At 49.6% G+C, this 24432-nt stretch overlaps 2 protein-coding genes across 4 annotated transcripts in view; one reads left to right on the top strand and one right to left on the bottom strand.

Annotated features, from left to right (window-relative positions):
* The window catches only part of TVP23A (trans-golgi network vesicle protein 23 homolog A), a 39661-nt gene extending 35661 nt beyond the window's left edge, over positions 1-4000 (top strand). The window contains exons 6-10 of the mRNA XM_023760237.1: positions 948-1092; positions 1600-1689; positions 1856-1984; positions 2970-3098; positions 3941-4000. Of these exons, the coding sequence (XP_023616005.1) occupies positions 948-1092; positions 1600-1689; positions 1856-1984; positions 2970-3098; positions 3941-4000 (553 nt within the window). The remainder of the gene's footprint in view (positions 1-947; positions 1093-1599; positions 1690-1855; positions 1985-2969; positions 3099-3940) is intronic.
* On the bottom strand, positions 1-23332 carry NUBP1 (nucleotide binding protein 1). Of its 3 annotated transcripts, none has more exons than XR_002831099.1 (11): positions 23267-23332; positions 23085-23189; positions 20258-20391; positions 13612-13680; positions 11529-11561; positions 10828-10918; positions 10091-10245; positions 7503-7613; positions 7162-7268; positions 5795-5878; positions 1-1218 (listed from the first exon to the last, which is right to left on the bottom strand). XR_002831099.1 is itself a non-coding variant. In XM_006096336.3 (11 exons), exons 1-11 carry the CDS (start codon positions 23283-23285, stop codon positions 4985-4987), a joined length of 1008 nt encoding a protein of 335 aa, XP_006096398.1. In that variant the 5' UTR covers positions 23286-23332; the 3' UTR covers positions 4810-4984. The 3 variants fall into 3 exon arrangements, 1 of the variants encoding a protein (XP_006096398.1); XR_002831098.1 differs by lacking the exon at positions 1-1218 and adding an exon at positions 4810-5088; XM_006096336.3 differs by lacking the exon at positions 1-1218 and adding an exon at positions 4810-5088 and having other exon boundaries at positions 7166-7268.
* Positions 23333-24432: the final 1100 nt, after the last annotated feature.

Below are 24432 nucleotides of genomic sequence, written 5' to 3'. Positions count from 1 at the left end.
TGGATTTCTAGCTTCTTGTGAAATGTTGAATCTGGCAGTACAAGGGTAGATGTGCAGAGTGCAGTCCCCTGCCCTGGAGGGAGGCCTGCCCCCCGCCTCCCTAGCAATGGATGGCACTTTCATTGCCATCATCATTGGCCCTGCACTGTTGCTTTCTTGATCTTGATCGAGTGTTTATCTCTACCTGAGCTCTATCAAAAGTGGATTCCTAACAAAATAAATAGAAAGCCATGAGTGTCTTCTCTTCTGCCTGCCCCATGTCTCCCACGGCTGTCGCCTGCCTGACCCCTACAGGCATTTGTTATCTATCTGCTCCGACAAATGTCCCTCGTTATTGGTTACCCTCAGGTCTCTCATCTTCCAGATACACTTTTGAAGCATTTGATGTAGGATGAGCACATTCCCCTTGGTTCTGTGTCTTCTTTTGTGCCTCGGGGCTCAGTGAACAAAACCCGTCTCCCCCTAGGCTCCATTCCATCATTTAAGTCCCACTCGTCATGAGCAATCACGAGTTAGACCTGTCGTTGGCACATCACTCTCATTTCCCTCTATCCAGGAACATGCATTCCCCGATGACTCGAGACAGCACCCATGAGCGGCACGTGGACCCACTGCTCCACGACTGGGTAATAGCCCAACCTTTGTTTTAGGGAACTAGTCACTGCTGCTGCTAGGTGGGAAGGCAGTGAGTGACCACGGTCACACTTCACTTCAAAGGTGACCCAGTTTCAAAGAGGGCAAGTGATGTTTGTCATCAAAAGAGGGGAAAGTACGGGATTCTTCAAGAGGGGAAGAAATTGACTACAGTGCTGACTGTCTCGGGCCTTCTAATTTAGGGCTGCCCGCCCCTGGAGCTGCAGCCCGGCTGAGTTTGGTGTGAAATGTGCCAGGGAGAGCGTGGGAAGTCAGACACCATGGAGTGAGGGGCCTCCTGGGCTCTTTCCTAGGCACCCCTTGGCCACCTTCTTCCACCTGTTCTTCCGAGTGAGCGCCATCGTCACTTACGTGGGCTGCGACTGGTTCAGCAGAAGCTTTGTGGGCTGCTTCGTCACCGTGCTCCTCCTTCTGTCCTTCGACTTCTGGTCTGTGAAGGTGAGGCCCCCCTGTGATGCCGCTGCGCCCGGGTGGTGGCTGTCCTGATGCAGGTGGTCGATTTGAGCGAAGAGGTGCTCTGGCTGGAACTGCTGATACATTCTTAGGAATACGGAGCCGGAGTCACTTAAAATTAGAGGAGAAAATACATTGTTTAGTGTGGAGTAAATGGCTTCAGGATATCACCTGTTGCAAATATGTGCCATGTGAGATGACAACTCCATATGGCTTTGATTTTTAATAACGTTTACATAGAATATACAGAGATTTAAATGTTCTACCTAATGTGGATATATATATATATATATTCGGGGAGTCTGTCACTTTTTAAGGTAAGCTTAATTAAAAATTAGAAGCCTTGAAAACTGACTGAGAAACCACCACAGTCCAGTTCCCCACCTCTCTGCTCCCAGTACAAGTTTAACTTCTGTTTTATTCACCAACAAACAGGTGACGACCTGCCCTTTGCCCAAAGTGCGCTGAGAGTCACTTTGTCCCTTTTCCTAGAACGTAACTGGGAGGCTCATGGTGGGCCTCCGCTGGTGGAACCAGGTCGATGAAGATGGGAAAAGCCACTGGATTTTTGAAGCCAGAAAGGTATTCTCCATGACGAGACGAACCAGCAAGGGGAAAGCGGCTATGGGAAGTGTCCGTGGGTTCTGATCCTGCCCTACCCAGAGTCCACCGGGGCCGGCACCCAGCGCGTAACAGGAGCACATGTAGAATCAATGAACATGACGGCATGAATCACTTTCCCACACAGGTCTCTCCGAACAGCATCGCCGCCACCGAAGCAGAAGCCCGGATCTTCTGGCTCGGCCTCATTATCTGCCCGATCATTTGGATTGTGTTCTTCTTCAGCACCTTGTTTTCCTTGAAGCTAAAGTGGCTGGTAAGGCAACACCCGACTCTGACGTTGCTTTGACATCTGCACACAACCAGGGGTCCCAGGAGTGGATTGTTGTTTATTGACAGATTTATTGAAACAGCTGTATTGAGATAATTCACACACCATGTGGCTCGCCTATATAATGTGTATAACTCAATGGCTTCTAGGTGTTCAGTTGTGCAGCCATCGCCACAATCACTTTCAGGATTTTCACCGCCTGCAAAGACACCCTGTAGCCTTCAGCCATCACTACCTCCCCAGTGCCCCTGTTCACCCAGCCTGACACCCACTCATCTTTGTTTCTATAGGTTTGTCTATTCTGAACATTTCCTATAAGTGGAATCATACAATATGTGGTCTTTTGTGACTGACTTCTTTCACGTAACATAGCATTTTCAAGGTTTATCCATGCTATAGCATGTATCAAGACATCTTTCCTTTTCAGGCTGAATATTCCCTTGTATGGATAGGCCACATTTTATTTATCCCTCCATCCATTGATGGCCGTTTTGGTTGTCTCCACCTTTGGTGTATGAATAATGCTGCTAAGAGAGGAGTTATAGAAAACGCCTATGACATCCTACCTTGGACAGGGAACCCTTCCTAGGTAGGAATAAGCTAGCCTCAGAGTTCTGAAGTTTTATTTCAGAGCTACTGTATTTTGTTGCCATGACCTGTTTCGTTCACTGAGAAAACAAAATATCCATAGACAGTATAAGCAGCAGCGTGATTAGAGGTGTGGACTCTGGAGTTTGGGTCCTGGTTTGGCCTTGCATCAGCTCCTAGACTTTGGGCAACTTTCGTGTCTCTGGGATGATAATGGCACCGACTTCTCAGGTTGGTGATTAAAAGGTGTCCAGGAGTCTTGTACGTGCTCAGTCAAGGTTGGCTGCTACGTCAGGTGCAGGCCAGAGCCACCGCCACTGGGTGTGGGAGGAACATTTCCATCTAAGCTCAGGAGACTGATCTTTGCTTTGTCTGAGCGCAGGCCCTTGTGATAGCGGGGATCTCTCTCCAGGCCGCTAACCTGTATGGCTACATCCTGTGTAAGATGGGAGGCGAGAGTGACATCAGCAAAGCCGCAGCCAGCTTTCTGTCCCAGACGGTGTTCCAGACGGTGAGTGACTGAAGCTCAGGGGGAGGGGCCTGTTGGCAGCTGCAGTGTTGAATGTTTCCTCGTCAGTCAGACTGCCACAGTTAGTCTCTTTAAATTGCGGTGAAATATACACAACATAAAGTTGACCATTTTAACTAGTTATTTTTAATCTTCACCTGAGGGTATTTTTTTCATTGCTTTCTCAGAGAGTGGGAGGGAGAAAAAGAGGGGGGGGGAGAGAGAGAGAGAGAGACACAGACAGACAGACATTGACTGGTTGCCTCCCTCACGCTCCCGAACAGCAAACCAGGTACATGCCCTTGACGGGAATCGAATCTGTGACCCTTCAGTGAGCAGGCTGACGCTCTAACCATGAGAAACGCTGGCCAGGGCCATTTTAACTATTTTCAAGTGTACATTTCAGTCTCATCTAGTACGTTAACATTGTTGTGCGACCATCCATCCCCACCCACCATCTATCTCCAATCTAGAACCTTCCCAAACTGAAACTGTACCCATTAAACAGAAACTCCCTGTTGCCTGATCCCCAGCCCCTGGAATTCACTATTCTACTTTCTGTTCCTATGAATATGACTCCAGGGACCTCACCCAAGTGGAATCATACATCGTTAGTCTTCCATGATTTTAAAAACTGTAGAATTTAGAAGCACAAACAATTTTTTAACCTCACATATAAATGAGGTGAAATAAATGTGACCAGGCTCATCCTGAAGTGGTGTGGACCGTGTTAAATGTTCATACACTACTGTATGCTCTTGGCACATGGTGGGTTTGCCCTGGCCTCGAGTCAGAATCAGGCTGGCACAGGTGGGACCGAAAGCCATGGCTGCCTTTCCTTGCAGGCCTGCCCACGTGACTTTGAGAAGCCTGGCCTCGAGGGGCTGGAGATCCACAAGTGTTAGGTGAGAGGCGGGATCAAGGCAGGGGTCTGGACCGGGGCTGGAGGCTTGTGAGAAGTGCAGCTCCCCCGTGCTCGGCTGTGCCCGTCGCCTGGGCAGCCTACCCAGTGCCCTGAGTGGCCAGGGGCATAGCCAGGTGGGGAACCAGCCTGTGCACTGGGCATCCTGGGCTTTGTGACTGCATCATCCTTTACTGGAGTCCCACCCTCCTCACGTTGGACATGTACAAATTCGACCACATGCAGGCATGAGGGCGAGCAGGGAGGGAAATGAGAAGATGAAAGAACAAGGGAATTTGCCCACCTACCACTTACACTCGGAGTAAGATGGAAAATAGGAATTTACGCTTCCCTCACCGTCTCCATCCCTGTGCATCTCAGAGGGAGCTCTCTTGGCAATGTCCATAATTCTAGAGTTCACCCCTGTCTTTCCTGTGAAATGTCCTGTGTGCCACCGGAAGTTACTGGGGGAGTGTCATGTGACTATACAGGGCCGACACAGACCCCAGTTCGGTTTAGTGGGTGATCTCAGGGCTGCTCAGGGGTGTTCTGACCACGTGCAGCTGCATTGACGCTAATCTCAGAACAAGCCCTGGCTTGAGGCTCCATCAATGTTCCTTTCCCTGATCTGGAGAGTAACTGGACTACTACTAACACCGTGACCGTGTGCTCTGCACCGAAGCCACACCTCATCCCTTTGCTTCCCTTTCAGGCATATCTTCAGAGGCAGCAGTAGCGAGGTGAGGGGTCTGCAGTCAAGCAAGCTCCAGCAGGCATTCCGACCAACAAGCCGCGGGTTTTCAGTGAAGCAGGGACGTTTGAGGAGACGCTTTTATTTTTTAAATGGCACATGTGTAAAGAACGCCCTTTACATGTGATCAAAGAAAACTGTACAAATATCAGATGATTAAAGTGTCTGCAAAAGTGACTTCACACCACACCAGAGTCTGGTCCCTCTCTGCCTTGAGCCCACTCTGTGCCCGAGCGGTCAGGACGCGCTGGCTGTGCTGCTTGCGTCCATGTCCCCCTGTGTTTCAGGAACTAATGAGGTCCTCTCTTCTGGCCGATGGAGGCTACAATACTCCTGGATTCCTGGAAAACAAGGCGGCAGGCAGAGAAACACTGGCAGGTCCTAGTGCCCCGGGCAGCCCTGCCTGCGCCAGCCTGGGCGCTTCCAGGCTGGGGTGGAATCCCCAGATGTTGAACTCCCTAAAAAGCCCCATTTCTGTTGATGCCCCGAATCTTCAGTGACCTGAATCCCACACACTGCCCATCGTGGTGAGAACCACGCTGGAGGCCCGTCCTCGTTCATTCTTCAGAGCCTGGGAGTGATGTTACTTCCCCAACACCACTTCACTAGGCAGAAAGCCCCGCACAAACCAGACTGTAGGCCTTCGACTGTCGCCTTGGCTGCCGGTTGGGAACTGGAGCTGCACGTGAGTTTGGTGTGGCTCACTAGGCTTTGTGTCTTTCTTCTTAATTTTCTTTGGACAGCTTTACCGAGATGCGTTTTCTATGCCGTAAAATCCACCCTCACTGTGTCTTTTACACTATGACTTAGCCCACAATATTGACGTCCTGACAGGTTTCTCAGCGACTCCCGGCCCCTGGGTTGAGGGGGGCGCTCTCCAGGTCATCCCAGACCCCACCCCACTGGCCTGAATGCCCAGCCGAGGCTGTGAGGCAGTGACCACTTATGATCCTCAAGGGTCTCCTCACACCCAGCCCACTCTGCTCGTTTATGTCACCCCCTGGCCCCACAGCCATCTGGATTCACAAGGCTCACATGAACACTTACTTTGAATGATACTTCTGTAGGCTACCGTAGCTGGTGAATCCGGCGTGTCAACCAAAAAAGACCGTCCTTCATCACAACTCTTCCCTTAAAGAAACAAATGAAAGGGAATTAAATCCCTGAAGAAAACCAAGTGGCAACATGGCCTTGGGGCTCTTTCTGTGCCTGTGACATTAGGAAGCTCCTGAACCTGCTGCATTCATAAGGAACAACGCCTCAGAGGACCCCCTGCCTCCCTCCATCCACAGGGGCCCTCCCTGGCCCAGGGTGTTCCGTGTGTGCGCCTACAATTCATCTAGGTGCAATTCATCTGGGTGGTGTGGCAATGCAGGTTCCAGGGCCCCACACAGGACCGATTCAGCAGCTCCTGGGTGGGCCCAGGGACTGAGTTTTCAAAGATTAATTAGTTCTTTTGAGTAAAAAGATAATGAATGCACATGGAGGAAAACGTACCATAAAAGGTGAGGCTGTCAGTGTTTCAGATGTCTTTCTAGAAACTGTATGTACATATATACGTGGCTCGTATATGCACACACACCCATATACTTAAAAAAAATGAATGGCCGCGTATGATACACATGTTCTGCCCACTGCTTTTTCCATGTATATTCGCATCCTGAAGGTCATTCCACATCGGCATCAACCTGTCTGCGAATCTTTCATAAGACTGTCCACCCCGGTGTCCTCCTGTGGATACGCAGATTGCCTCTAGGGCCTCATGTTAACCCAGTGTCCCGGCGAGCAAATGCAGGGGGCCTGCCCCAGTGGGCGCGAGGCCTTCTCGCCTCCTCCACCTGTCTGCCCACCCTCATTCCTGCATAGACCCCTGCAGTCGGCGTTTCTGCCCCTGCCCCCAGATGCTGAGCACCGCTGGAGAAGCAGGCTCAGTGATTCCCCACCCACAGCTGCTCCCCAATCTCAGTGGGCCCTGGTGAGGCCAACCTGGAACTGTCATTTCCTCGACTCCCCCACGGGACAGGGAAACCCGAGCGGGGGAGGAGCCCAGGTGAGGGGGCACAGAGGTGGAGCTCCCATAGGAACGCGTGGAAGCAGCTTGGGAAGCCCGCCAGAGTTCATGGCAGCAGAACCAGGTCTGGGAAGCACAGGTCCCAGAACGGTCCCCTAAGGGACCCTTGTTCATTTCCTAGTGCTCTCCCTGCACCCGGCATCGCCCTGACCAATCTCTCCTCCACTCTTCCAGCCCCACCTCAACCAGCCCTGCTACCTGAGGTCTGCCTGCTCCCCGGCCACCTGCCCGCCTGGTTCACTGCCTCTCTCCGCTGCAGGAGGAGCTCCTGGAGGTGGTCCAAGGGCCGGGCCCCGGTGTATGAAGGCCCCACTGAGCAACGGAACCGGACTTGGAGACTCACCCACCTATGTGCGGGTCCAGGGGCACTTTGCCGAGGAGCGGTATCTTCAGGTCCTGGCACATGGCCTCTGCACCCCCCGTTGTGGGTGGGAATATCTGAGACTCTTTCTGTGAGGCAAAGTAAATGGGGGGAGAATCATGACTTTGTTTCAGAATCACAAGACTGGACCACATTTTAAAGGAAGTTTTCAAAAACGTCCCTTCTGAACGTGAAACACTAACTACCAAAGACTTTCCATTCAGCCAGCAGTGCAGCATTGTCACTGTGATCCCACTTCTGGAAACAACGGGGAAAGCATCCGGTTTCACAGAGACCCGCGGAAGGGGCTGGTCAGCACTCACCTTGCACTTGGGGCAGACGAAGCCGCTCATGTTCTCCACCACCCCGATGATGGGCAGCTTCACCTTGTGACAGAAGCTGATTTCTTTCCGGACATCCTGCAGGGACACCTCCTATCACGGTTCAAAAGACCAGTTGTTTCAAAGTCAAAGTACAAGAAAGAGAATGTGTGTGGTCGAGGGACGGCTGCAATGCAGTGGCTCGCCCTCAGAAAGCTTAGGGAGGTGAGCCGTTTATCCAATGAGTACTTAGTGCCGACCATGTGCTAAGCCCTGGCCTAGGCATTATTCATTTCCCACAAAACCCAGAAAGGATGAACCCGCACAGCCAAACATCAAATATATAATGAATCTACGGAAAAGTGACCTTTTAGCATCTCTCTTTTTTCCCTTTTTATTGGATTTATTGAAGTGACACTAGTTAACAAAATTATACAGGTTCAGGCGTGCAATTCCACAACACATCATCCCTACACTGTATTGTGTGTTCACTACCCTGTCAGGTCTCCTTCCATCACCATGTATCCCCCTACGCCCTCCTCCTCCCCCAACTAGCATGTCCCAATGTTTACTTTCTTTTCAACATACTATGCTGAGCCAAAGTGTGCACTATTTTTCATTCAGAGGTTGGGGAACTAGGCCTGTGTTGAAACCTGGCTGGCTGCCTGTTTGTCAAGTTCTTCTGAAACCCAGCCATGCCCGTTCTTTACATACTGTCTCCAGTAGCTTCCACCCTACAGTGGTCCAGCTGAGTGGCTATGCCAAGGACCACATGATCCCCAAAGGCTAAAATATGTACTATCTGGGCCTTCACAGAAAAAGTTTGCCGACCTCTGATCTAGATTATGATGAAGACAAACAACTTTGTGGACAGAAAGAAAATAAGATCTTTGGATCACTTAAAATTCACTTCTGAACTCTGCATGTATATTTCACAGTGTGAGTACTGAGTATGATCATTGCTTAGTACCCTCCAACCCCCCCACCCCCGTTCCCCGGTTAATGTTGTTGCAGACACGTCCTCAAGTATGGCTACTCCTTAGCACTAAGGTGTGACTGACAGTCACGGCTCCCGAAGGGTCACAGCTCGAGTCGCCTACTCTCCAGAGGCACACGTTTGGCTCTAGGCCTCTGTGAGGCTGGGTGCAGGCATGTAGCTGGAGCGTAAACCAGCTCTGACTGTGCATCTCATTGCGCCTCTGGTTCTCTCCGTGGTGTCCTGTAAAGCCTGCGGTGCCCGATGCGAAGGGCTCTGAGAAAGTGGGTGTCCACAGCCCGAAGTGACATTGTCCAGACAGGCTCTATACAAAGGGCACACGTGGCGCGTGCCTGCTCCCCTGGCTTCCCGGGAAGGGCCAGCACCTGTTGGTCCGTCTCCTCTTCTTGATCCCTCAGGGACTCCATGTTTCCATTCACAACAAATGTGGCAGGAGAAGCCGCCTTTGGGCCAACTAGACTTTTGCTAATAGACTTTCTTTTTAGAGCAGCTTTATGTTCACAGCACACCTGAGCGGGAAGTACAGGGACTTCTCACAGGCCCTTTGCCTCCACACACGGAAAACCTTCCCCACCATCAACATCCCGGGTGGTGCATTCCAGCCAGACTGTTTCCTTCTAGTAATTACATTGGGAACAATCCATCTTCTCTCCACCTCCACCGGGCCAGTGCCCAGGTGGCCTCTAGCCACCCAAGTGGTGTCTTGCTCCTCATGCCCCCGACATCTCTCTGCACAGGGAACCAAAGTGATCCAAAGACATGAATCCTGTCACACCACGGGACAGCATCCTGCGTGTGCCCATATGTGCAGCGCCCACGTTCCTTGGTGACCACATGGGCCATGAGGGGGGACCGGTATGTTTTACTGCCCTGGTGCCCGGCCCAGGGCCTGCATGTAGTGACTGCTCAGTGAGGGCTTGGTGAAGGATGGGGCCGGCTGCCTGATTCAGAGCCAGACCAAGCCTCGTTACCCTGCTTCCTTAGGAGTGGGGAAGAATATTGTGAGAAGCATAACTGAAAAGAACCAGCTGTTGGTTTCTTGGGACGCTTAAGATCAGCGGCAATGAGAAAGCACAACCCAGGCCTGATGCATTCACTGCCTCCGGACTTACCCAGTGGGGGTTCCTCACAGCCCCGTTCACAGCCTCTGTGACTGGTACACGAGGAGCTGGCAAGGCCCGCAGCAGCTTCCCCAGAAATCCCCGCCTATGCCCGGGCTGGTGCTGTGGAAAACTGGGGAGAGTTCCAAACTGTCCTGCAATGCGAGTGAGGGGGCCCTGCAGACTGTGGGCTTGATGCATGAGCGTGGTGAGGGTGAGGTGACCATGGCAGACCATCTGAACTGTAACAGCACCATCGCTCTCGCTGGCTTTGTGAGAGGAAATTAAAAGGCAATTTTGAACTACTGCTGGACCAAAAATACCCAACTGTGGAATGCTTATTTGTCAAACGCAAACATAAACGGGGTTTCTGCAGAGACAAAGCAGGGCTGCTCGTCCCGAAGGGCCCTTGGCAGACCAGGGTCTCGGAGTCTGCGAGGAAGAAAGCTTCTGGGCGGCGCAGTCCCCACCCAGCTCCCTCCGCACTCGGTCACCTGAGGGGTGGTGATGATCACGGCGCCATCGATGCGCGCGGCGGCCAGGTACTGGACGACCGAGAGGTGCTCGTCCGACGTCCCAGGGGGGGTGTCCACGATGAGGTAGTCGACCTCTCCCCAGTCCACATCGCGGAGGAACTGCTTGATCATGCCTGAAGGGAGGGACCGCACTGAGGCCAGGCCTCCCTTTCCCCAGGCTGGGCTGGGGGCTCCACAGAAACAGTCTGTGACCCTCACGCGCACACTCTCAGCCATGGCATCTGGCAACGTCTGGAGACATTGGTGGCTGCCACGCCGAGGGAGGGGGTGCTGCTGGCATCCAGAGCAGAGGCCAGGCTGCCCCTGACATCCCTGGTGTGGAGCACTGTCCACCCCTCCCCTCACTACTACGGCCCCCCATGTCCCAGGGCCGAGTTTGAGGACTCTGCCTAAGCCTCAGTGCCCACTCAAGCTGGTATCGATTTCAGTTCAGACACTTCTCTCTCTGACACAAATAAGCCACTACGAAACCACAATAAATATGGATAATTTCAGGGTTATATAGGTTTTCAGGAGAAAAAAAACCCACAATAGATAATAAAAACTGTAAAACAAAAACTGGTATTTCTTCAACCAGTGACGACAGAGGCAACTGGACGCTTAAAAATCCTGCCGCGGGGTCCCGACAGCAGGGGCGCAGGGGAGCCCGAGCAGTCCTGCCTGGGAGAGCGACAGACAGAGAGCGGGGCACAAACCGTTCTTCTTGGGTCCTCTCCAGATGACAGCGTCGTCGGGGCTGCTGAGTAAGAAACCCACTGACATCACCCCCAGGTTGTCTTCCAGGAACTGGAGAGGATGAGGCAAGAGACATTTTACTTAAAGCCACAGCACAAGGCACTTCCTTATGTCTCGTCTGGCTGAAAAAAACCCTTTGGGGGTAATATTACTGTGCTCTATGAGTACATGCACTCTTTGAACCCTCAAATCATTCTGAGGGCGAAAAGGGTACCATATGGTGGGATGGAAAGAGGTACCATTGGCCCTCAGCCACAATGACAGGCGACTTGGCTGAAATAAATGAGCATCATGTCCTCAACTGGCTGAGCCTGGGCTGGGCTGGGGCCCCTGGGCCACACCGGGCCCACCATCTGCTTTTGTACATGAACTTTCACTGGAATACAGCCATGGTCATTCATTTACATATTCCTGCTTGTGAGCTACAGTGATGGAGAGGGTATGGCCCACAAACAGAAAATGGCCACTGTCTGACTCGACAGAAGCGGTCTGCCAAGCCCTGGTCTTCGTGGAGGCTTGCGCTAGAAACGTGCCCGGGGAAATGCTTGCTGACTGATGCGCAGGCGGGCTGAGAACAGTGTCGCCAGCCACCGCATACCCACTATGCATACATGGCCCAACTCCACTCCGTTGAAAATAAGGCAAAAACGTGAGCACTCACCACTGGAGACCAGCCCGAGCCACTCTGGTGCACCTGTGTGAACACGGGCATCGAGTCACTTGTGAATCCCGCGCCCTGGTCACCCTTCATAGACACATTTTGCGCAGCAAGAAGACAATTTTACAAAATAGAATTAATCTAAAATGCCACTACTTAATGCTTAATAGGAAGTGAACAGCTGGGGGGGGGGGGGGGCCTGGTGCTGGTTAATGAAAGTGATAATTCAATATCCTTTCCCCTGTCAAATTGGGCTGTTTTGAAACTGCTTAGATAACATCTAGTCAGGGAACCCGTTACCCAAGTCAAATATAATTTCGGGTCTGAGGTATTTTCAAAGAGTAACAGAAATTGCCTGTGGGTTACTGAGAAAATGCAGTAACTGTGGAGCAGCGGGGGTGCCCCTCCAAGTCCGGAAGTGAAGAAAGTACTGTGAGTGAGCCAGGTGACACAGCACCGCCCTGCCCGTGGCCTGAGCTTCTGCTGGGGCCTGCTGTCCCCAGGGAGCAAGCACTGGGAGGAAGGTGTCAGGGAGAGGCTCCCTGGGGGACGTCACGATGGACTCTCCGTCATGGGTGCTCATCAATAGCCAGGGCTCAACTTCGCACCACCTGTTCCGAAGCTAGAACTTAAGCAACTCCCAATGACATGTCAATCTTAGAAATCAGAGCAGCGCAGGAGCCAACACGGAAAGTCTGCTTTTCTTAATGAAGTCTTGCTTTCTAAAACAGCTCTCTGGAGACATCAGTCACATAGCGTACAATGCACCTACTGAAAGCGCAGAGTTCAACGGCTTTCAGGATAGTCACATGATCGTACATCCACCACCACAATCAACCCTAGAGGACACCCTGCACCTCTCCCGTCACCCCCAATCCTGACACTTCCCTCCAGAACTAGGTGACCACAGATCTACTGTCTCTGCACGCTGCCTGTTTCAGACAGTCACAGGAGTGCAATCATGTGACATGTGGTCCTTTGTGTCTAGCTTGGAAGTCTCATTAAAAAAACAACAACAACACAACAAAACCATTTGTGCCCTGGCTGGTGTGGCTCAGTCGGTTGGAGTGTCATCCTGTGCACTGAAAAGTTGCTGGTTCAATGCCTGGTCAGGGGACATACTGGGGTTGCAGGCTTGATCCCCGGTAGAGGGTGTGCAGGAGGCAGCCAACTGATGTTTCACTCTCACATCAATGTTTCTCTCTCTCTCTTTCCCTCTTCCATCCCCTCTCTCTAAAAAATAATATATACATATAATAATATGCATATAAAATAATAGATACATATAATAGTATATACATAAAAAAATAAATTCATTCCTACTTATCCAATTTTTAAAAAAAAACCTTCCCAAAGAGCAGCTCCCGTGCCTGCCCTGCTCCATGCTGTCTGCTGCCTCACCCTGCTTTAGTTTTCTATTATCTATCGTCTGTCCCTTCCCATGAGGGCCAGGGTCTGTATCTGCCTTGCTCACCACTGGATCCCAGTACAGAGAACAGTGCCAGCACTTAAATAAGACTAAACCATTCTTGACACTCCCAGCCCAGCCCAGCCCTCCAGCCAGATTCCAGGCACTGCCCAGGGGGAGGGAAGCCTTCCTGGGCTTGCTTCTTGCAGCTCGGAAGGGAGAGACCAGCACCTGCTCAGACCACTGTGGCCCCGCCCCACCCCACGTCACTCTCCCACTTCACAGTCTCAGTTCCCCAGAGGTAACCACAGGGCAGAAATATTCCCTTGCTTCCAGGGTACAAGCCCCCAGCCAACTCTGGTCTGGCTTTCCCAGTCAGCTAAGCTTCCGTGTCTTACTTCTGCATTTTACTTGCTGTTTCCCTTCCCCTCTGAGAAGGCATCGAAACCAACACTTCTTTAATGGTTTAGATGAACTTTATAAATAATCCACCCTCTCCCCCCGCCTCAATTCACAGTTATTGTTGAAGTAGACAGAAGGATTAGCAAACATTTACCTGGTTTTATCATGTCTGTGTAAAAATGCATGGGCTGTGCTAATCCTGTTTAGGCTGAGTAGCTCAGCACAGTAGTTTGCTGTAAGAGACCACTCCACTGCATTTTATAACACACCTCTTACCTGTTCTCCTTCCAATCCCATTATCTTGGGAATGGACGGCCCACATATATCGATGTCTAGAAGAGCAACCTGGGGAACAAGAAGAGACCAGAGCTGTGACATGACTGAAAGTACAATCCTGCAGACACATAGTTGGGAGGGGAATCGGGTTAGAGGAAAAAGAGGGAGGGGAGAAGAGGAAAGAAAGTGGGTCAAACATGGACCAAGTAGAACCTCACGAGGAAGAGTTACAGCACTTATCTTCCAGCCACGGACACAGTCAAGACTCCCAAAGAGATCTTGGCAAAGTGCGTCAGCACGGACTCCCTCCCTCCCGCCCAGACTGACCTGGCTCGAGGTGCTCCTATGGACCTGGGTGTCAGGTCACGTGGAAATTCAGGCCTTGGCACTGTTTACTTGGCCCTGACCATGTGCCTGGGGGTGGGTATCATTATCTCTGCGTTCAGTGAGCCAGGACAGAGCTGGGACATAAATCAAGGTCTCTGACCCCCAAAGCCAGGGCTCTCTCCACTACCCCAGGGGGCCTGGCAAGGAGCTGAGCTCTGACCAAACCCCGTTGCCCTGTGATCCCGAAGGCTAGTGATAGCCTCGGCTCAGCTTCCAGAAAAGAAACTGAAAAGAAGAAGGAAAGCTAGAAAACCTCTTTGCTAGTGGTAAGCACAGCCGGGGATGACTCCTTCCACGCCAAACGCCCTGCTTTCCCTGAGGTGGATGAGGTGTGAACCGGCCTTCGGGAACTCTGAAAGGCGGCTAATATTCATCTGGAAACCTCTAATGTGCTGCATGCAAAGTGCAGCATCTCTGGGTAACTTTTTAACTTGCCCCAAATTCGCTTCTTGCTTCCTTCTTCAAGGCTCTCAACCAACACCAACCTCCTACTTCCTCACCTGCTCTCAGACCCTGGGTAGGAAAGCTTTTCATACAGATCAGCCGGTTACCCCAGGCGCCCTCTGCTGGGCTAAGCAAGGAGTGCAACAGAATGACACAACCTGACAACCCGACCTTGCCCGACTTTCTAGGTCCTGACACTTGGGGACTGATGTGTGTTCATGATCCACAGACATTTTACATCACAGCCTCACGCTTTAAGAAATCATAGTATCACCACCCCCTAATAGAGACTTGCATCAATTCTCTTCGGTTTCCAGCACAGTAGCCATGTTCTTCTGGGAACAATTTAATGTTTCCTTTTGAGGCACGAAACTCCCCACAACCAAGGGAGTGAATCATGAGTGCAATTACGCAAGGACGCAAGAACAGACTGCTTGCACTCACTCCCGTGGCAGGTCACGTCCATGCTGTCCAGATCTCCAGTGGTCCTGTGTCCTGTCCCTTCCAAACCTCCTGTCGATCCTGTCCTTATCCTCACTATCCTCAGTATCCATCTAATTCATTCACTTTCTGCTCAAGTTAAGCCACAAAACCCTCACTGAGAGAAACATGCCTGGTCATTCGCACCAGGGCCTCTGCGGAAGGTGCTGGAAGCCTGAGGGGAAGAGGAAGCTTTGCCACACCTCTCCCACCCACAAAGTGGTACAGTGGTCAGGATCCAAACTTCCCCCTAAGAGGTGGCCACTTGGGCCAGGGCTGTGCCCAGTGTGGGGGCTCCTTATGTCCGCGCTCTGTGCCACTGAGCCACAGGAGACAAGCGCCTTAAAGTCCCGTCTCAGCCCCCAGGCGCGGAGGCGGCCAGGCCGTCACGGTCGGGAGTGTGGAGCCGCTGGGGTGTTGGCAGTGGTGTGTGCGTCTAGGTGCTGCTTTACAAAGTGTACTGAAATGGCACTTCCGTTTCTCTGATGGTTCCTGGAAGCCACAGAATTTAGGGGCTTTAAGAAAAATAAAGGAAAATTAAACACACAAAAAAGAAGAGGTCATGGGAAGTGGGGTCTAGTCCTAACTTGGCACGGGCTGTCACCTCATACACATTGCTGCTCCTCTCCCAGCCCCGTCCGTCTGAGCTGCTGAGCTGTGAAACAAGTGTTTAGGGAGACTGTTAGGGCCCTTCTAGCTTTAGAGTCTACAAACCCCACCGATGGGCCTAAAAACTCAACAGGCCTAAAGCACCTAGCGTGGACCTTTTAATGGTCAAGTTCATCTTTTAGAGCACAAAGCAAGATGATGAAGTGGTGATTTAGGGAAGCTGGCGACTTGTGGTGGAAAGATAGCGTGAGAGCTTTTGATGTCAGGGGCTGGGCTCCTCCGCCTCCCTTCACCACAACTTGCACATTTCCCAGTCTGTGATTGGTCAGGAGCTTCCCAAGGCTGCTGCCTCCTGATGCAAAGCCCTTTGCAAACGAGTTGTCAGATACCTGCCTGCCTTGAGTGCAGACACGAACAGCCTTGCTCAGGGTTAGAAAAGGGACAGGGTGCTTCCCACCATCCTGCTGAATTCAGAGCAGGGAGGAATGTGTGAGCCTGGAGTGCAATCTTCGAGACACACTGAGCATCTATATATGCCCACACTGGGCACCTTTTGGAAAGTGACACTTTCCCAAGTACTGACGTTTTTAAAAAGCACTGCTGCATAAAGAAATTCAGCTCATCTAGCCCTATTTCCACACCGGATGGTGTGCTTTCCTTCAGTCTACTGCAAGGTCTAGACGTGTGTGCAGTGGGGCTTTCTGAACATAATTATATGGAAGCGTAATTCTATGTAAACAGCTGTTGATTCACAAGTGGTTACTTGCAGCTGGCCTGGCGAGAGCCCACCTCCAGAGAGCTGAGAAGAATATGCCCAACAGCTTCAAGAAGCCACGATTACTCTGGGTAACCTGGACCGTGAGAAAACAGATTTCTCGGCTAGCCAACTGGACCTACAAATTTGACCCTCAAATGGCAAGAGATTGGTGATGGAGAGAAGAACGAAATGACAAACATGTTTTGAATCTGCTCAGCACTGTTTGGGTAGGCTATAAATCATTATCACTGAAGCAAAAATTTCATCACCCCCCTATTTCAGTTAGTGGAATAAAGTAACAAAAATGATCGCTATCAAGGACACTTACTGAGCACTTACTATATGTCAGGTACCCTGTTAAGCACTTTACGTTTACATGTATCATCTCACTCAGCCTGCGTCCATTTTACCTACCCGAGGTCACAGCAGTGGTGTGGGTGGGGCTGGGTGACTCTAGGGCCTGTGCTCCTGTCCACCACGCTAGACTGCACCCCAAATGCTCAATTAGAGTTCCAACTCCTCTCTCCTCCAAAAGTTGGGAGGTTCTGCTCTATCTCCCCAACTTTGCCCTCATTTGTTCCCTGCCGTTGCTCCAATCCCTGCCCTAGTTTGGACCCTCGGGGCCTGTCCTGGAGACATGGCTTCGCCCTCTCACGGTACTCAACCACACACTCGCTGGCTGTCACGTGGTGCTCCTAAAGCACAGGTCTGGCTCAGCCTCAGCCTTGGCCCCTTCCCAGGAGCAGTCCCCCAGACGGCCTGCCTCTCCGTGTCTGGCCCGGCAGTCCCACCTCTGTGCCTTGGTTCCCCTTCCCCCATCCATCAGTCGCCATCACAGTCCTGATGCCACCTTCTCCAAGCCCAGTCGTCTCTCCTTTTCCCCAAATCCCTACAGAACATCTTGATGGCAGACACCAGATTCTAGAGAAGCCCACGTCAGCCACGTACAGCCAGTGACAGCAGCTCCATGGGTTATAAAATGATCGGAACAGAAATGAGGGATAAGGCAGAATTCAGAGCCCTAATGCCTGACAGGAACACGGAGCTTCACAGATCACGTAGTCCAGCCACTTCACTGTCCCAGGAAGGCTGTGCCCTGCCCAAGGTTCCAGTCCTGCAAAGAAGTTCTTCCCCAGCCAGCACAGGTGCTTCTGGTGTTAAAAAACAAACCAGGGCCCAGCAAACTACACCCTGGGGCCAAATCCAGCCTGCCACCTGTTTTTGTACCGCCCACAAGCTAAAAGTGGTTGTTATATTTTTAGAGGTCTGGAAAAATAAAAATAAAAAGAATACTTTTGTCATGTTGTAACAATTATGTGAAATTCAACTTTCAGTAACAATAAAGTTTTATTAGAACACAGACATGCTTGTGGTGTATAGGTTGTTTAAGGGCAGACTGGATAGTTGCTACAGAAATTGTATGGCTGGCAAAGCCTAAAATATTTGCCATCTGGCTCTTGACATGAAATGTTTGCCAACTCCTGAAGCAAACTCTAATTTTGTAATCCAATGACTTAAAAAATATATTTCTGGAGTTCTTAGATACTGGTGAGGTGTCTTGGGGACCACTGCGTGTGTGTACGTGTTTGTATGTTGAGGGCATATCAGAATGGTGGCTTGATCCCCTTGCCCACTGTAGCTGGCTTTATTGTTTTTAGTTTATATTTGTGGAGGAAATAAAGCCTTTATCATAGTAAGGTCTTAGGGTGCTATTGCTCACTGAGGTAGAATGGATTATCACTCACAAATAGAAAGTACTGAAATTTATCCAGCTTTTAGAGTTTTAAAATATAATAGGCAACATGTGGCAGTTTTGAAATGTCAATAATAAATATACCTCTGCAGTCCCTCTAGAACAGTGGTTCTCAACCTTGGCTGCACATTAGAATCACCTGGGAATCTTTTTAAAATCCTGATTTCTGGGCCTCATCCTCCACAAATTCTGTTTCTTTGTTACTAATGTTGTGGCCCCACCCCATAACAAAGAAACAGAATTTCCGGAGGATGAGGCCCAGAAATCAGGATTTTAAAAAGATTCTCAGGTGATTCTAATGTGCAGCCAAGGTTGAGAACCACTGCTCTAGAACTATCTTACTTTCTAAAAAAGTCAAACAAAAGTAAAGGGCCATTTGTCAACAAGTAAGAAAAGAAAGTTGAAGTGAAAGTGTTAGCCCTCGTATATAAAAATAACTTTCAATATTCAAAATGTTAGAAAAGTAATGTTCAGAAATAAAACAATGCATAAAACAATGCATGAACGAAGGTACACACAGAGACCATGGAAAGAACTGTAATGGCTTTCAACACAAACAAAATAAGATTGTTTCTACATTACACCGAGCTCTTCTGCAGGCCCCAGAAAGTGCTCTGATGGAGAAAACAGCATTTAGTTGGCAACTGAAATAGTGACTAGCAAGTTCTCTAACCCAGAGCACACACAGTGCCAATTCACAAGTTCTCACGAGGTCTCTCATTTCAGGGGTCAACACAACGGAGGCTGGGTTTTAGCGACACCCATGCCACTCTACAGTTCTGGGGTGTCCAGGTTTCTTTCATTGGAATTTTGGGCAAAATTTCATTTTGGAAACAACAGGTCATTTTAGAATGTGACCTGTGTTAAAACAAAACAAAACTGAAAAACACAATTGTCATGGTTTTATTAGATATAAAATGATAAAGTGAATATTGGGATCATTTTCTAAGGTCAATGCAAAATTACCATGAGTCCCAATGAATAATGTATTTTAAAAATCACAGGTACTGCAAATTTCCATTTGACCTTTTGGGAAAAAGTATTTTTTTAAGGCTGAAATCCAGAGAGCAGCACTGGGTACTTTGAGTTTTCCTGCTCATTTGTGTACCTGGGCATGTTTGTGGCCCAGTACAGGGGTCAGCAAGTTTTTTGGGGTTTTTTTGAGGTTTGATGAATTTTTTATTGTTTTGTGAAATATATACAGCACACCAAGTGTTTTCTTCAAGGGCCAGACAGAAAACATTTTAAGCTCTGTGGGCAAAATTACAGATATTATGTAGGCACTTATGTAACAACTAGAGGCCCAGTACACGAATTCATGCACGGGTAGGGTTCCTTGGCCTGGCCGGCAATCAGGGCCATCGGGGCAGCTGGCCAGAGGGAGGGACCACGGGAGGTTGCTGTGGGAGCGCACTGACCACCAGGGGGCAGCTCCTGCAGAGTGTCTGCCCCCTGGTGGTCAGTGCATGTCATAGCGACTGGTCGACCGGTTGTTCGGTCAACCGGTTGTAAAGGTCGCTTAAGCTTTTATATATATAGATTTAAAAGCAACCATTTAAAAACAAACAGCTCTGGCCAGGTGGTTCAGTTGATTGGAGCATCGTCTGGTACTCCAATGTGGGTTCAGTTCCCAGTCAGGGCACATACCTAGGTCGTGGGTTCAATCTCTAGTTGGGGCGTGCTGATGTTTCTCTCTCACATTGATATTTTTCTCTTTCTCTATTTTTCTCTCTCTCTAAAAATCAAGAAAAACAACAACAACATATCCTTAGGTGAGGATTAAAAAGTAATAATAAAAACAAGCAAAAATAAACCCCAAATAACAAAAATAATAACAATAATAAGAAAAGCAACCATTTATAAATGTAAAAATCATTCTTAACTCACAGGCCATAAAAAGACAAGAGATGGGCTCGTTTTGGCCATGAGCTATAGTTTGTAGACCCCTGGCCTAGAAAAAGGCAGAAAGGGGCTAATCATGAGAAGGAAATCTGAACTTGATGTAATAAATAACCAGCATGCCAAGAGAAATGTACACCTGCTATCCATCTTCACTACTAGAGCATCCAATGAAAGCTTTCATTGCTTGTCTGCTACGTGTTTCCTCATCTTCTCTGCAGGGATCAAAGAGGCCAGTTTGGCTTAGTCTAAGGAACCAGTTCTCCACAAGCCATCATGAACCCTCAGACAGGAGCCTCTCCCCAGTGTTCCCCTACCTGCGTGTTTTCATCCTCCGCTAGGGCGTGAGCAAGGTGGGCGCTGAACGTGCTTTTCCCAACGCCGCCTTTCCCAGACAACACCAAGATTTTGTGTTTCACGGTCTTCATTTTCTCTTTGATTTCCTCTATGGCTGCAAAGAAAGCAATTCAGGGGATGACATCCTCCAACTAAATCCCAAATGTCACTCTTCCAATGGGCTGGAAGGGATTGTGTGTGAAATACCACCTAGTCCAGTGCTGGCGAACCTATGACACGCGTGTCAGAGGTGACAAGCGAACTCATTTTTTTGGTTGATTTTTCTTTGTTCAATGGCATTTAAATATATAAAATAAATATCAAAAATATAAATCTTTGTTTTACTATGGTTGCAAATATCAAAAAATTTCTATATGTGACACGGCACCAGAGTTAAGTTAGGGTTTTTCAAAATGCTGACACGCCGAGCTCAAAAGGTTCGCCATCACTGACCTAGTCGATGGTAGTAATAAGTGCTATAAAGAAAACAGGGCTATTATCACACCTGACATTTTCTTATTGATTTATTTGTCATCCCTTACTAGAATATAAGCTCCACAAGGGTGAGACTCTGTCCTAAAGCGTTCACCACCTTATTCCCAGCTCCATTACAGAGCTATGAATATACAGTCATACATCACTTAACAACAGGGATACATTCTGAGAAACGTGTCATTAGGCAATTTTGTCCTAAAAAGCACTCACACAACCTAGATGGCCAAGCCTATTATACACCTAGGCTATACGATATGGCCCACTGCTCCTAGGTTACAACTACACAGCATGCTACTGTATGAAACAGCACGAGATTAAATCAGGCACAAGAGAAGATGATGTAATCGAAAGATAAACATGAGATGTATGAGGCAGCTGTCAGTATAACACAGCATACTGTTTTACAGCAAACTCTATTAAGTAGAAAGAGTACATTTAAAATAATGATAAGTATAATATACAATAGTAAATATATAAGCCAATTAACATAATAGTTTATTATCAAGTATTATGTGCTGTATATAATTATATGTGCTGTACTTTTATATGACATAGGTTTATTCACACCGACATCACCACAAACATCTGAGGAATGCTTTGCACTATAAAGTTAGGACAGACCCGTCACTAGCTGATAGGAATTTTTCAGCTCCCTTAAAATCTCATGGGACCACTGTCACCTATACAGTCTATCGCTGATCTAAATATTATTATTTGGTGCATGAGTGTAGTAATGATTCTCAAACTGGGGGCAAAATCTGCCAGGGGACATCTGGCAATGTTTGAGGACATTTTTAGTTGTCACAAGGAAGGGGTGCTCCTGGCATGTAGTAGGTAGAGGCCAGGGATGCTGCTAAATGTCCGACAATGCCGAGGACAGCCCTCAGCACACGGAACTGTCAGCTCCAAAAGTCAGTAATGCCCAGGATGAGAAACCTGACAAACAGCAGGCACTTGGTAAGTACCCGTCACTGATGACTGTCACTGATTAGACATTTGCTGTGCTTTTCAGGACTTCACCTTCTTTCAAGCCCTTCAAACAACACTGCGAGGTAACTAATTTTCTCCCCCATTACTGACAAGGAAATAGAGGCTCAGAAAAAAAAGGTTAAGACTCTTGCTCAAGGTCAATACTGTTTTTGAGGGAACTACAGATCAAACCCAAGTCTCTCTTTGACTCCTTCAAAATTCTTCTCCCAGCTTCCTGCCTTTTATGTTCCAGAGTCCTCCCCACTCTCCAATGTGACCCCCTGGTGCTTATTGCTGTGACTTATTGCTTGCTTGCTTGTTTACTGTGGGTCTCCCCTACTAAACTCAAATCCCCTAGAGCAGCCACCTCTCTCTTTCACAGCTATATCCCCAGCACCAGCACTGTGCCTAGGAGGCGATTAACACATATTTCTGTTGAATGAATGGAAGAATCGCTCCTCAAAAGGAAGAAATTCTGTCCAAAGAAAGTAGCTGAGGACGCCAGGATGTAAGCCCAAGCTCCCTGACTTCAAAGTTTATAGCCTATCCCAGTGGTCGGCAACAAACCACGGCTCGAGAGCCACATGCGGCTCTTTGGCCCCTTGAGTGTGGCTCTTCCACAAAATACTATGTGCGGGCGCGCACGTACAGTGCGATTGAAACTTCGTGGCCCGTGCGCAGAAGTCGGTTTTCGGCCTGGGCGAGTCTATTTTGAAGAAGTGGCGTTAGAAGAAGTGGGGGTATGTTCGCTGAGGTCGACCCCTCAGATTGAGGACGTTTTTAGCAAAGGCCAGCTTAGGAGTACCCTAATTAAGTTAATAACAATGTACCTACCTATATAGTTTAAGTTTAAAAACTTTGGCTCTCAAAAGAAATTTCAATCGTTGTACTGTTGATATTTGGCTCTGTTGACTAATGAGTTTGCCGACCACTGGCCTATCCCATCGCTGGTGGCCTCCTCCAGACCAGTCACTGTCCCTCAAACTTCTGGCCACACCCCTCAACCCAGCCAACTTCTCCCGTGCCCCGCCCTTAAGACTCCTTTTGACTTCAAGCAAGTCACCGATCCTAGAGGCTCCACTGCAGCCGGCCACGCTCCTCGTTCCTCGCCTTTTAAAGGCCCTGCCCCTCGGGCCCCGCCTCTGTCATTCATTCCTCAAGTCCCGCCCCTCGTCGCCTCCCCTCCCCCCCACCGACTTCACCACCAAGCCCCGCCTCCTCCAGCCCCGTACCTGCAACGCATCATTTAAGCCACGCCCACCGTCCCCGCCCAGGTTCGCCATAAGCCCCGCCTCTTCCGGCTCACGCCTTTTACGTCCCGTGCAGAGCTTGCCCGTTCCTTACCTGGGTCCGGACCCTCGCCGGCGCCTGAAGCGCACAGCCGCTGGTTGGGGCACCCCTGACAGGCGGTCCCTCGGCCGGCCTGGGCGCTGCCAGTTCCGGGGCAGTCTGCGCGGAGACAGAATCACAGTTAGAGCGGCTCCTGTCTTCCAGCCCCGCCACCCACGCCCCTCCCGCGCGCTCACTGTGAGGCGTCTCCTCCATTTTGCCGCCTTAGTCGCCGGAACCTGCGCGGCACCGGAACCCCCATTGCGTATTTCCGGCTCGTGGCACTCAATCTGACCCTCCCGCTGCGTCGGGAAGAGAGCAGTGCGCACGCGCGAACCTTGTGCGGGGAGCCTAGGGCTGTTTTATTATTACTCTCCGCATTGAAACTGCTGCAAATATCAAATACTTACGCATGTATCTCCTAGGAATAAAGGCGTTATCTTACATGACCTCCACACCATCTTGATAACCAAGAAACTTACCATTGGTGCAAAATTATTAGCCAATGTGTCTTTAGTCTCTTTTAATCCAGTACAGCCCTCCTCCCTGCCCCTTCCCTCCCCTGGCTACGTGTTTTGTCTTTGTGAGGTTAATAAATTTGAATAGTTCAGGCCAATGGTTTTATAGGATATCCCATAATCTTTGTTTGATTGCCCCACCCCTCGTGATCAGATTCAGGTTGAAAGTTTTTGGCAGAAGACGAATGTCATGCACTACTAGTATCACAGCAGGAGGGACATATCCCAATTGGTCCCATTGTTGGCATAAAAAAGTAAATTTTAAAAATCTTACTGGCTTTGTCAACCAATGGTCTTTGGCACCAACTCAACACCAACAGGAATCCCCAGTTTGGGGGTGTGGTGAAGAAGCAAACTTTATTCAGTGCAAAACAGCTCAATTGCAATACAAAGCAGGGCTTTGAAAGCAGCACACAGGTCCCTCTCTGATAGAGAGCTCTGCTCTGCTCCTCAGGGGTCTGTTTTGTGCTGTGCAGTCAGCTCTGGCCTTCGCCAGTCTGCCATGCTGCAGTGAGAGACATCTTCAGTGTTTCAGCTCCACAGGGGAAATGCAATCCTCAGTCTCAGGTGAAAAAGAAAAGTGTGCTTCCAGAATCATAGGGGAGCTGGCTTATATAGACAGAAGTCCCCACCTCTGCTCCCTGACTGGTCAGTCCTCTGCAAATAAAGCTTCACAGTTTGATTAGTCAGAATAGAGCCACTCTGATTGGTTGGAGCTCTCAGCTCTGATGGGATGAAGAAAGCCTCAGTTCTATTGGTCCTTTATATGGGCTGACTCAGAGGGCAGAAACACAATGCAGGCAGGCAAGCCAGTGCAGAGGCAGGTAGATCAGTGCAGGCTTCTC

This window comes from Myotis lucifugus, unplaced genomic scaffold (assembly GCF_000147115.1).
Source record: "Myotis lucifugus unplaced genomic scaffold, Myoluc2.0 scaffold_176, whole genome shotgun sequence".
NCBI lineage: Eukaryota > Metazoa > Chordata > Mammalia > Chiroptera > Vespertilionidae > Myotis > Myotis lucifugus.
The sequence above is the reverse complement of the archived record's forward strand: the minus strand, read 5'-3'. Positions and strand labels throughout refer to the sequence as shown.

Coding starts and splice junctions, on each gene's coding strand:
- NUBP1 (XM_006096336.3), bottom strand. Junction 10,246..10,827: donor GAGAGGACCCAAGAAGAACG/GTTTGTGCCCCG, acceptor CCCTCCCTTCAG/GCATGATCAAGCAGTTCCTC. Junction 7,614..10,090: donor TGATCATCACCACCCCTCAG/GTGACCGAGTGC, acceptor GAACCGTGATAG/GAGGTGTCCCTGCAGGATGT.